Below are 14,135 nucleotides of genomic sequence, written 5' to 3'. Positions count from 1 at the left end.
TGAAATGAGATGAGCTGATGCATGAATTGATATGAATAACATCTTTATTTAGATGCTGAAATGTAAAAACATTCAAACACAGTAGCATATTACATAACATCAAGCCTTGCAATCATGTAGTATAATCATCATGATGTAACTTAATAAAATCCGAAAAAATGAACAACAAAGCACTGCAGAACGGCAGGCCTGGTGTGAACAGAAATATATGAAAAATAAATATGATCTCCAGTCAGTCACAGTAACAAATCACACAAACTAAAGTGCAGAAATATGAAAAAGAACAAATCTCCAACCCAGACTCTGGTTCTGCCTCCTTAAACATATTTTGCTAAAGCCAAAGGTAACATGAACATATTGATTTAACTTCTAAAAATAAAATCTCAACAGCCGCCCCTAACACACCAGAGGCCCAGTGTGAACATTAATTTGAACATTAAAAAAGAAATATAAATCTTACTGATCAGCAACAGTGTTGTAACAAATCACACAAACTGAAGGGCACACTGATCATGGCTCTAACTTACCTCTCTAAACATATTTGGAAGCCTCGTTTTAAACATGTAATATGTAAATGTGAATCACCTTGGTAATTTCGCCTCACCGTTTTGAATCTCATTCACTATGCCCTCATTATCCTCTTCAACATTTTAATCAGTGATCCCCGTGCTGTCTTTTTGACCCACTCGTAGTCCAGTTTTTAGCGATACACAGCCTTGCAATGCTTTTCAGATTATCTAAAAATCTTGCCTAAACCCAGAACATGTCCAGACAACTGACGTCCTGTGCCTCTTTGACGCTAAAGTCACCTCTTTCTCTGCGGTGTTGGTTTCTGCTGAGGCCATTTTCACATAGTTGTATTGCCAGCATCAAAGCTGGAAGAGTTTGGCATTATACAAGTTGTTTTCTTCATCTACTCTCACTCATTTAAGTCATGTGGAGCTCAGGGCTGCGTGTGTTCAACAGGTGTTTCCAACCCTCTGGTTGGTTAGATTGTCTAAAAATACACACATTTTCAATAAAAAAAAGAAAACACACACTTTTTTGGAGCTTTTGCGTTTTGTAAATTACATTGGGATGTTGGTTTGAATTTGGTTAAATGTTGAGAAGATAGCAGGTAAAATAAACCTGATATCAGGTACAGGAATAGTTTGATATTTTGGGAAATATGTACATTTACTTTCTTGCCAAAACCTAGATGAGAAGGTTGCTACCACTCTCATATCTCTGTGAAGCTACAACCAGCAGCCAGTTAGCTTAGCTTAGCATAAAGACGGGAAACAAGGTGAAATAAGTAGCTCACTAATTAACATAATTTGTTCAAGATCTGCAAAAAACAAAAGTGTGAAAACATGTTGCCATTTTACAGAGAGGTATGGGCTAGACTATTTATTGGTTGGGATTGGCAACTTCCTGGAGTCTGTGGTTGTTGCCTGGCAACTACCCCTGGCTAAGAAATAGTCCAATGCCTAACCCCTGTAAAACAAGTTGATGTTTTTATTCCTCAGTTTTTGTACAAATTAAACCAACCAAACATAATGTGTTAGTAAGTGACAGATAGCAACAGTCCAACAGAGACATAGAGAGGCAGAAGAATGGAGCTGCGGAGCAGGCGGCAGAAAGATAAGTAATTATGTATTAATCAGATTCCATTCGTCGTTTCATTAATCTGCTATATGTATCTGCCATCCTTTTAATATGAACTGTTGTTTGGTCGCACTTCACTGAGAGAACCAATTGGCACTTATGCACCTCACAATAGCGGGCTCTAGCTTTGGTAGTATCTGCATGTATTCCCTTGCCAGGGAAGTGGTACGAACCAAGGAGAATGTCGAAGTGAGGAGGAGGGGGAGATTGAGATCGACGAAGAACAAAAAGGAAAACAAGTTTCTGAGATAGTGACACAGAAGATAGACAAGCAGGCAGGCAGACTCAGACACTCTCAACCTATTGACACTGCCTGGCTAATGTACCTGTGCATTTCTGCATGTGTGTGTGTGTGCGTTTATGCAAATGTGAGCGGTGAGATAATTCCGTGTGGGTTGTTGTGCCCACGCAGTGTGGGAACATCGCTTGGCTTTCACAGGTACAGATCCCCGGGGACGAGGACAGACAGGCAGATGGAGAGACAGTTGATCATAAGCAGCTTAGTGCAGAGGTTCCCAATGAGCAACATATTGATTCCCGTTTCCAAGTTTCTAACCCCATAACACCCACCTGAGTGTTAACTATAATTGGAAATAGCCTATAGATTTCAGAGATAAAACTAGAGAAAATAGTGCTTGCTCTCGTAGAGAGGGCTTTAAGTAACTGTAATGCTGTGAAGATATTCTGAACAGTTTAGCACTTTGATGGAGTCACTCTGGAAATGCTCTAAGATAGACAATCTAGTGAAGAGACAGGCAAGTGGATAGTTGAAATCTGAACTGACAGGCTTTTAGGATGTCACATGAAAGCTTCTGGGAAAATACTGACGCAGGTCTGAGGAGGCAGACAGGTACAGCTCAATTTCACTCATGCCATTTTGCATTCCCAATTCCCAGTTCAAATTAAAGCAAATGCTTAGACGTAGACACAAAAACAGACATTAACATGGGAAGCAGATGGAGAGACAGACAGACATAGCCAGCCAGGCAGATGCAAAATGGCCATCGTAAAATGGCTGCAGAGGGGAACTATGACATCAACAAAAAGTGAAAGGAGAGTCCAGACAGATGGTGAGGGAGGCGGATAGGAAGATGTATGCTGGCAGATCATACAGACAGACAGTCCTGAAGTCTTTCAAAATACGAAGTGTTCAGTATGTGATGCCAGATCTGCATTAGATCCAATACTCCTGGATGTGATTTTAAACAAATCAGAGAAAAAATCATTGGAAACACGGCCATTAAAATGTGTATAGAATCAGACCACATGAGGTTCTATCAAGAAAGCTAGACGTCAGAAGTATGACTGCAGTAGATGTGAAATTTGTCAGAAACAAAGTTTTATACATCATAATTTAGAACAAATTCCACTTAATGTAGAGCACCAACGCATGCTGTGATTTAAAAACATTTATCATACAACTGTAATAGTATTTGGGCTGTCTTTTGTTTTTTAACTTGTGGAGTAGAATCAATGAATAATAAAAAAAGTAGATGTAGATTAATTTTCTGTCAATCAAAGAAGTGTTTCAGGTCTAAATAATATATAAGCATACTGATCATTAGCATTTTAGAAATTTGGCAGCGAATATAGAAACTAAATATAAAAGTGCCTTTTCTAGATCCCTGGTGCATTCCTTTACTGACAGGTGGGATTTAAACAGAGACCTCAAAATGACTGCAATTGATTCTTTCAGAAAGATTTTTTATCACTTATTTTCTGTTGTTTTTCATTTAGCAGATGAATGATGTTTCTAGATCAGCAGACAGGACAGATATACCTCCGCAGATGCAAATTGGGCCATATGGAGCCACTGAAGCAAGGACGTTCCCATATTTTTTAACTGCTTTGTGGAAACTTAACATGTGGCAGCTGAAAGCTCTGGTTTTTATTATGTTAACATGGTTGTGTGCTCATTCCACAGTGTGTGGAGATATCCACGGCCAGTTCTTCGACCTGATGAAGCTGTTTGAAGTGGGAGGTTCTCCTGCCAACACGCGCTACCTCTTCCTAGGGGACTATGTGGACAGGGGCTACTTCAGTATCGAGGTGAGGATGGATACTTGAGCTAGCAGCGCACATACTTCACTGGAGCATATATCTGATCATATGTGCGTTTTATTGTGTGTGTGTCCACTCAGAAATGTCGTTAGCTCGCTGTATCATGTATCAAGTGATCTGACAATCAATCAGTGGCCATTATATTGTATATTGCTCTGAACTCTATTATATACTTTCAACGAGCAAGGTTTTTTCACTACTGAGGTGTGCAGTTATAACACTGTGCTGTATTTAATGTATTGCCTATGCATTGTGTATGTATGACACGCCACTGTGTGTGTCTGAAAATGTACACATACCAAGCTGATGTAATTTAAAATTCATGGACGATTCAAGGTCAGTAATCATTAAGTATCACAGTATAATATGCTGCTTACTGAAGTACTGTATGGATATAAATATATAAACTAAGTGGACAAAGTATATCCAGAGACCTGTTTGGACATTTGATTCTTTGAAATAGACGTGAGTGTAATAAGATATTTTTCTGATTACTTTGTCTGGCAGAAATGCACCACAGATCAGGAGTGTGACTTGAATCCATAACAATACGAGCACATGGTGAATGTCTTAGTTTGTTGAGCCACTTAGCCACTGTGGCATAAGGGACGAATCACTGACATGGAGTGAGTTTGGAGGGGAGAGAGCAATATTTAGGCCACCTTCCTAACACACTTGAAGGGCATGCAGACAGGGGACTTAATGTAGAGCAGGGATAGTACTGTGTAAAGGTGAGAGAAAACCCTCAGAGCCACTTATAGGGTTAACAAAATGGTAACAGTGAAAACATGTTGAGGATGATTTTATCCTCTAAAAGAGGCTGGATGCAGCCACAGCTGTTTTGAATTCATTTTTTCCTGTTAACTCAATCAGAACACTGTTATTTGCGATGATTCTTGTCAAAATCCTGTTTATGTCTATCTTTAGACCTCGATAAGGATCAATTCGCTTTCAGCTCAATTAATTTGGCCAGTGGTTGTTTCATTCAGAAGAATTCCTAGCAACAGCTTCATCGTGATTCTCTGTCTCACTATGAATTTCCAGTTTGAATTTAATGAGGGGAACTGAGAGTGAAATGACTCAGCTCTGTAATACAATTACTTATTAGCAGTGATGTGCTAACATAAAGGTTGTTTTCACTGCAGTGTGTGGTTTAAAGGAATAATTTGACATTTTGGGAAATACACTGATTTGCTTCCTTGTAGAGAGTTAGATGAGAAGAATGATCCCACCCTCGTGTCTGTCTGTTAATGATGAAGCCAGGAGGTGGCTAGTTTAGCTTAGCATAAAGACAGGAAAACAGCTAGTGTAGCTTCCTCCAAAAGTTAAAATAATTAGCACCAGCTCCTTTAAAACTCATAAACACATTATATGTGGTTTGTTTAATCCATACAAAAATGACGAGTTTAGCTGTTTGTTTTGTTTTTTAGCTTTTAGCTTAGCTTAGCATAAAGAGTAGAAGGTAAAAGATTTAAAAACTCAGCCTACAATCCTGCTATGACTGAACTTAACATCCAAAAATGTTGAACTAGTCCTTTGTGTCAGGCAATACAAGAATATGCTGTATTTCCACAACACTGTCCACCGTGTTTGCTACAAGGTAATACTTATGCTGGCATTACTCGTCATACTGCATCATAAATGTACAAAAACTCTGAAACTGCCTCATTTGCCAGGTTTAATGATGATGTCTTTAATGAATAGCAGCTTAACTCTGACCAGTTTTTATGCTCTCTCCTCCCTGGTGAACCTTTAGTGTGTGTTATACCTGTGGTCACTGAAAATCCTCTACCCAAAGACGCTCTTTCTTCTACGGGGAAACCATGAATGTAGACATCTGACAGAATATTTCACCTTCAAACAAGAATGTGAGTAACTCTGGTGTTTTATAATCTCCTTCTCTGTCTCTACCTTTGTGTCAATGCCTCTCTCATCCCTTGCATTTCTGCTCTTCTTCCCACTTTAACCTCATCCCATCCTACTCCTTTGAATTAGAACAGTCATTTTATAAAGTTAAGTGGCAGTTAATGATTCTTTTAAGTATGGAGCACTCTTCTTTTCTAACCAACAGTCTAAGATATTAAATTTGCTATCATAAAGACTTAGAAAACCAGCATTCACATTGGAGAATTCGTGGCCTTTTAAATCAATAATCAGAACTGACAGCACTACGAGTGGCACAGTGCAGTGCTCTGATAATGTTGGCAGATTTATTGTGAGTTTATTTTGTGTAACCCACCAAAAATCAGACAGAAGTAGACAAACTCAGGCTTCCCTTTTCTAATAGACGAACATCAATTGTTCCTGCCGAAATGGCATTTGTTGCTGGCTTTATCAGCCATATGTTGGCTTGCTAGCTAATTAAACTGACATGCGCACTATGAGTTGGTTGAAAACTTTGTTTCCAGTTAGTTTGAAAGCAGAGCCCTGTAAGGGGAGTCTAATATATACATGATATAATACAAAAATACTGATTCATCATCATCATTCTAACATAAACTTGTTTAGCTGCACAACAGAGGTTGGATTTATGCTTTACTGTTTGGATTTGGAAACCTTTTCTAATGAAGACTAATGTGTTTGGCAAACATAACGCTATCTCAGATAAAGACTTTGGGTGGGGTCGCTGCAGTGTAAACCTCCCCGAATCCAACTGAGAGGGACAGAGTGAGTGTAGTGTTAATGTTAGCCCACGCTCTGATGCAGTAGCGTCCAGGACAGGCTTCCACACACTGGGGAGAGCCCACACAGTGGATTTGCTATTGTGAACGGGGCTTTAATGAAATGCCCCTTGGCCTTGGAAGTGACGCTACTGTCAGTAGTAAACTATTTAGTCGGACATGCTGATGTTTCACCCTTGCATAACACTACAGCACGTGGAGAAGTGCAAAGTTTGGCAGGTCTGCCATTGGAGGGGCTTTAGCAAGCAGCCACTTGCTACAGATTCATTTCCTGTCATTCAACTAATTGATGGATTGACTCATCGTTTCCACCAGAAAAAGTTATACATTTTTTGTGGGACCTCTTCTCCTCTTTTCCTCCCCCTCAAGTTTGCTCCCCCTTCTAGTCTGAATCCTCCCTCTTTACCTGCACTCCCATCCATCCATCCCTCCTCTGCTCTCTCTTCCCCTCTATTTCTCTCCATCTCTGTTCCATCTTTTCCCTCCCTCCTCCGATCTCCCCCACTGTCTCTCTGACTCTCCTCCTGTCCTGTCCGAGAGTGGGTGATTAGCAGCAAATTAATTTGGCCCTTAATGATTGGCTCAGGGACTTGCTCCTCTGTGTCTGATTGGCCAAGGGACAAGGAAGCTAATTTCCCCTGGTGCTCGTGGCGAATAGTGGTCGCCCTCAATTACCATCTGCTGTGTGTGTGAGTGTGTATGTGTGGGTGAACCACGAGTGTGTGCGAGTGCATGTACTGTGACTGCATGCGTGTGCAAGAGTGTCTTCATAAATGTTTAAGTGTCTGTGTGTGGAAGGAGCTGAAAACTGGTGGACTAGCAATAATGAGCTCTTGCTCTACATAAGGCAGATGGAGAGGTTGACAAACACACACACTGTCACACACGTACATAGATACATGCTGGCTACTGTACGCTGGTTTTCTACAATACTGGCTTCGATGTGTGTATGTGTTGTTCTCATGTTCCTCCTCCCTCTCCATCTCCTTCCTCTCTTTTCCCCCTCTTACCGCTCTCTACCTCTCCTCCTTCTCCTGTCTCCTCCCATCAATCTCTCTCCTCTCTTTATGAAATTATCATTCTCCTTTTTTCTCCTCCCTTGTCCCTGCTCGCTCTCATCCAAAATCCACCCCTCTCTCTTTTTCTTCCTCTTCCCTCTCCGCCGATCTCCTTTCAGCTATTTTAATCCTGTGATATTGTTTTGTGTCAGATGTATTGTTACGCCCATGTGTGAAATGTACTTTAAAGATGCTGCGTGTTGGATGTCTTTCTTGCTATCACTGCCAAATCAAAGGAGTTTTTCATGAAGCAAAAATTCACCCTTACAGTGACGCCTCTCTGCTGCTTCATACATTTCTTCTCTGAGGAAGTGGCATTTCTAAATCATCAGAGAGGAGAGAAACAGGTCATATGGGAGTGCTGGAGAAGAGATGGCCACATAAATTAATAACATCTCATGAAAATCCGACATGTTATTGCCTCTAACCCAAGTGAACTAAATTATGTTTATAGAGGATGTATGCATGTGTGTTTGAAGCCTTTAGATGACGGAGTTCTTTAAATCTGCCCATGTACAAGCTCCACGTTTGTTTGTTCTCTCGCTGTGTGTTTGTGTGAGATATGCAACGCTCCCAGTGACAGGGACTGACTGTACGTTTGTGGCCATGAAAGCATGTCAAAACATAGTGGGGCGCTACTTTGTTTCAAGTCTTGAAATATCTCTCCACCCCTCCAACCACCTCCAGGTAAGATCAAGTACTCGGAGCAGGTGTATGACTCCTGCATGGAGGCGTTTGATTGCCTGCCCCTGGCAGCCCTGATGAACCAGCAGTTCCTCTGCGTGCATGGAGGGCTTTCACCAGAGATCCACACGCTGGACGACATCAAGAAGGTGCGATAAGAGGCGCACACACACACACACACACACACACACACACGTACTAATGTTACTTTCATTAATATAGACCTACATTCATTTCCTGGAGACTAACCCTAACCCTGACCATTCCACTACCACTACTTGCCTAAATATTTTGAACTAACAATACTGCCCTTCAAAGACAATGTGTGAGTCTTTCACATTCTGTCTTATTAAGCTACACATCTTAGAAAATATCATGCTACTGAAACTGGATAATCTCTGGGAAAACAGAGCTAAAAACTTGTTTAAGCGCACACTTTCTGCTCACTCTGCTACAGAGAAACAGAAAACCAGCTATGCGAGCAGCTACGTACGACTATTGCCTTAAAAAGCTACATTTATTGATTCTCGTCCTACCTCTTCATAAAAAATATCCATTCTGAAGACCCAACACCTTGATAATACAGTTTGTTATTCCACTTGACTAAATGGGTCAGTGACTAAATTGATCCACACAGAAGAAAAGACGGCGCTAAACCTGCTAAAGGTAACTAGCACAGCAGGTCTCAGTAGCTGCCATGTCAGCTTTTATCTTTTAAAGTCAAAAGCTGCGATGTGATGTGGACAAGCTGTCCTTCAATCACACACTCAGATTTATTAGATTGTAACTTAGTTTATTATATATAATCACTAGAAGGACTAACAGACACACAACATCTCAGGTACATTTTTCTCATACGATCTATGGACTGTAAATAATTAAAGTAAAGTGCATTCTCTAAACTAAACTAGTTACAAATGTTAATAAAGCTGAAAGAACACATTTATGTTGCTAAATAAATGTTGCCCTTTTATTCCGTGAGGATTATCCATTATAATACATTTGCAGGTATTATTTAGATTTTATTACACTTATTTTTGGGGTAAAATAATCAGCCTACAAAGGCATTAAATTGAGGCATTACAACCTTTCTAACTGAAAGGTTTGCCTGCAAGCCTGAAAACTTTTTTCTCAACTTCATTGCCTCTGCGTTTCTGCACTCACTATACACAGCAGTGCAGCATAAACAATAGTTTGTCACACTTGTAATTGCTAAGAAAAATTATACTAAGTAATAAATACATGTAACATGTTATCGAATTACAGCTCTCAGACATTCCTGCGAGCACGGACATGAACACACACCAGCTACTATTTATGCATTAATTCCCATATGTGTTGTGAATACAGAGAATCCATAAGAAATCAGTAAACACCAGTGAAAGAGACACACACACACACTCGCTGTACATGTATACAGTTCACAGCGATACAGAGTACAAAGGCACACGCATGAACACAGACATGAGGACACACACTTCCTCATCTAATGGCAGTGTTTCCATGGTGAATCTGCTGGTGTGACATCTTCTCCCTCCTGTGTGGTAAGGGTTGCCATGGAGATGCTCCGCTCTGACAGTATGTGTTTGTGTGTGCGTGCATTTGTGTGTGTGTTTGTGTGTATGTTTGCTTTTCTATCTCTTCTGATTTATCCTATATATGCTGGTGCATTTGTGTGTGTGCATATGGTTTAAACCACAAGTAAAAATGTTATGTACCTGATATATATTTTCATCCGAGGATTTCTTTGTGTTTATGTATTTCTGTCTCCCCAAGTGTTTGACTTTTTGTAAGCTTATCTGTTTGTGTGTTTCTCTGTGTGTGTTCGTTGTATGTCCTAGTTGGATCGGTTCAAGGAGCCCCCGGCGTTTGGACCCATGTGCGACCTGCTGTGGGCCGACCCCCTGGAAGACTTTGGCAATGAGAAGACCCAGGAGTACTTTGGCCACAACACAGTCAGAGGCTGCTCCTATTTCTACAGGTATAGGACAAAATTACCCCTCAAAAGATCCATGTTGACACCAACAAAAAGAAATATTACATAAGACTCCTGATTTAGAAGAAAAACTGAAAACTTGAATATAGTCTGGTAGCCTGGATGAACAGATCTCTATGCTTGTGAGGCTCAGAGATATAAACCAACTCTCATCTAAACAAGCCAGAATGAATGCAATATTCAGAGAAAGAAAAGACACACTAGGAACAATATTCTTTGAAATTAGCAGCTGAAACATGCAGCCAGAAATACAACAGATCCTCAAACGTGTTCCTGTCCGTGTTGTGTTGGGTTCATTTGATGTCTTTTAATGATCTGGGCACCTTGTGATCAGCTGGTGTTGTGTGTGATGTGACTTTCATCTACAAATCAGGAATTTAATAAGTTTTAGGTGGACTTCAGGCTATTGGTTTGGGATGCTGGTGATGAGAAGAGAGAACGAGAAAAGCTTCCTGCATGGTTACACCACATCCAAGATCCAATAACAATCACTGGGATTTGTACAAGAGACAGAAAATCTTGGCCAGTTTACACACACACACACACACACACACACACACACACACACACACACATTCAGTGTAATAAGAAACACATAAACACAGCACATTCACAAACACATACACACAGTTCCGTTTCAGCATGAAACGATATCCCACAATCCCCAGGGAGACTGCACGGTTCTGTTGCTATGACGACTGGCTACTCCTGCCAGATATGGAGTGATATTAAGATACAGTGAGAAAAAGAGGGAGAGCAACATGGGAGGAGGGTAGTGGTGGTGGTGGTCGTGGGGGTGGGGGGGTTACAAGATGAAAGATGGAAATAAAAAAATAAAAATGGAGGAATGTAAAGACGAGGACCTGATGTGGAAAGTGATGGATGGAGCGTTGGTGCGGTGTTATGACATGTTGTCTGTGGAGAACACAGTAATTTTCTATGTTTAGCAGACACAGCATCAATCGACCAACTAGTGTATACTCCCACAGCACTGAGGAAGCCATAAGCCCCACTCAGGCCTGCCTTGTGCTCGCTGATGCCCCCTGCTGGTCTCAGTCAGACCCGACATTAGGAAACAAGAGGCCCACTCATCTCCCACTGCAAGACTTCCCACTAAATACTTCCATGTGCTTTGTGGTTTACAGCAATCTTGATATAATAACATATGACATGTTTGCTGTATAAAGCGGTTTTTACCAGATCTTTTTGTATAGCTCTTCCCCCGTATGTTTTTTTCCATTGCCTCACTTCAGATGCATGTACTTGCTCTCACTCTTTCTCATTGTGTGTCTCTCTTTTTGTCCCCAGTTACCCAGCAGTGTGCGAGTTCCTACAGACCAACAACCTGCTGTCAATCATCAGAGCGCATGAAGCACAGGATGCTGGGTAAGCTGACTGACTGTCACGGCTCAGTCCTTCTCTCAGCTTAAAAGGGAGCACCATTTAATTTAATGGCTTACCTTGACATTTCGTGTTCTGAGCTGTTATTTTTCTTTGTCAGGGGAATTGGCGCATTACAGGAAAAGTGGTTCTACAATTTTCCCTCTGTCACCCTTAAACTGTGTTATTAGCATTGTTTAGTTTGTCTGGCTGAGAGCACCAACAGCCCCAACAAAATTCAGGTAAACTAACTCATCTCTTGAAAGCAGAATGATGATGCAAAGGGTCATGCAAGGTTTGCACTACTAATCTAAATATAACAGTGGGGGCAAAGCACAATTTTCTGACCCACAAATCCATTCCTGGCATCTGTTATCTTAGTGAAAATCCTCTAAATATAATGCTGCAATTAAGGCAGCACTATTATGAGTTGTGCTGTTTGGTGAACCCATTAACAGTATTTTGTCTGTCAGGCAGCTGGGTAGTCTGGGTAATCGCCCAAGGGTCTTGGTGCACTTCCACAATGGTTGGTCAAAGGAAATTATGATTTTAGTGGTTTATACCTCTGTATCTGTAAATAGTACCCCGGTGTACAGATGAAATAGTGTGTTTAATTTGAAACAGCAGACGCTTTTAGACAGTGCATAAAAGAGAGTCTTTCTAAGCAGGTTTCTAGTATGTTATGTGACTAGTAAGTGACAGAAAAAAGCAGCCTTATCAATATGCATAGTATAAATACTTCTACAATGCATAAAGGAAGCGGAGGACCTGCTCATAGCTGAAAAAAATAAAACTATTTGTGGATGGTGGTAAAACTGCTCCAGGGAGGCTAAAGACTGTATTTATAGAAATGCTTGTTTTCTCTTTGTGAAGTTTCATTGGCTGTCGAAAGTTGCAGTTTGATTGATGTAGAAAAAAACACTGGCTGTATTATTTCCCATCAATATAAAACAATTAAATATGCTGATTTATTTTGTTCTAACATGCAAAAACAGAATGTTTTAAACATCAGTACGTAGTGCCTGCTGGGTCACAGACATGAATGTTAAGTCAGTGCTGTTGTAGTGGAGCGGTGTAACAGGCAGCCAATCAGGAGTCTGTTTGATACAGAGATATTAGCTTGCCTTGATTTGATTGGCTCATGGTCAGACACAGCGTACGGTGGCCAGCTATGGACAAAGTGTGCAAATAGGAGCAGAGCAAAACAAGAACCAGCCTGGTGCTGATGACATTAATTGCATGATCACATTTAGTTCCTAGAGAGAATAACATCCTTGACAAAGCTACAGAAAACACTGGCCCGCTGGGAACACTGGAATAAAAGACAATATGAACAGCCAACAAATTCTGCAGAACACCTAGATTATATTTGTTTATAATAGAAAACAAAATTGTTGATTGCTGATGAGTTTGGTAATTAGTGTATTCCCAAAGGTCCCGACCAGTAGAGGCTGCTTTCGTGCTTTTTTTGTGGGCACAAATGAAATAAATGTGCTTTTGTTTATTATCATGTCTAATCTCGGTGGGTTCTTTGCATGCATAAAACTGATTGCACCCAGACTTGTTTTTATTTTGAGTCACTGGGACTTTGTGCTGGCAGCTTCACCCAAACACTGCACGCTTTCAGTCCTCAGCTCAGTGGCATCTTAACTTCACCCTGTCATTTTGCCCACATAGATTCCTTCTTCATTTGTTTTTAAAAGCGTGGCTGTCTCGCCTTCAACCAGTCTCTGTCTGGTTTAAAGACCTCTGCAAAGCAAATTCTTGGTTTCCATCCACAACGTGTTTTTTTTATTTGAGGTTGCTGTAACGTGGGTGTTTTGTCTCTCTGTCCTCAGGTATCGTATGTACAGGAAGAGTCAGACTACAGGCTTCCCCTCCCTCATCACCATCTTCTCTGCTCCAAACTACTTGGATGTCTACAACAACAAAGGTCTGACACAAATACACACACACGCATGCCCACACACAAAAAGCTGATATTTGAGCCCAGCGGTGCAATTACTTTAGGCTGAACAGTAACCTATTCTTTAACGCAGATCTGTTGCAGAGCCTGGTAGATACTGATAACTATACTATATATAACTATAGTAGTGGACACAAAAGACTAATATGTGTGTGTGTGTGTGTGTGTGTGTGTGTCCAGCGGCAGTACTGAAGTACGAGAACAATGTGATGAACATCCGCCAGTTCAACTGCTCTCCTCACCCCTACTGGTTACCCAACTTCATGGACGTCTTCACCTGGTCGCTGCCCTTCGTGGGAGAAAAAGGTATCACATGCACTCACATATCCTTTTTTTGGATTCTTCCTCATACAGTACCTTATAATGACAACATCATGAGGTCAGGTTACTGATGTCGTAATAATTAAAGGAATACTCCTCGTGATTTTGAGACTGAAATTAAAATACATAAACCTGCTTCAGGCTAAATTAAGTTCTTTTTTTATCTTTACAGTTTCATTTGGAATCAACAAACACAATTAAAGTAAAAACCGCACAAGGAATAATCTCTGTAAATGTCTTAGTTTTAAAGGTAGATCCTTTTTATGTGCTTTATATGGTTCTAGTCCCACTTAATAATATTCTCTAAAAATAGCAATTATATCAGCTTAAAAAGGTGTACA

General features: G+C 40.6%; 1 protein-coding gene across 1 annotated transcript in view; it reads left to right on the top strand.

Annotated features, from left to right (window-relative positions):
- Window positions 1–14,135, top strand: part of ppp3cb (protein phosphatase 3, catalytic subunit, beta isozyme) — a 31,544-nt gene that overhangs the window by 11,435 nt on the left and 5,974 nt on the right. The window contains exons 3-9 of the mRNA XM_070836449.1: window positions 3,572–3,696; window positions 5,465–5,576; window positions 8,135–8,280; window positions 9,973–10,112; window positions 11,436–11,513; window positions 13,346–13,440; window positions 13,654–13,779. Of these exons, the coding sequence (XP_070692550.1) occupies window positions 3,572–3,696; window positions 5,465–5,576; window positions 8,135–8,280; window positions 9,973–10,112; window positions 11,436–11,513; window positions 13,346–13,440; window positions 13,654–13,779 (822 nt within the window). The remainder of the gene's footprint in view (window positions 1–3,571; window positions 3,697–5,464; window positions 5,577–8,134; window positions 8,281–9,972; window positions 10,113–11,435; window positions 11,514–13,345; window positions 13,441–13,653; window positions 13,780–14,135) is intronic.

Source organism: Pempheris klunzingeri, chromosome 9, assembly GCF_042242105.1.
Source record: "Pempheris klunzingeri isolate RE-2024b chromosome 9, fPemKlu1.hap1, whole genome shotgun sequence".
Taxonomy (NCBI): Eukaryota; Metazoa; Chordata; class Actinopteri; order Acropomatiformes; family Pempheridae; genus Pempheris; species Pempheris klunzingeri.
Note: the sequence above shows the minus strand (reverse complement) of the source record. Positions and strands in the feature narration are given on the sequence as shown.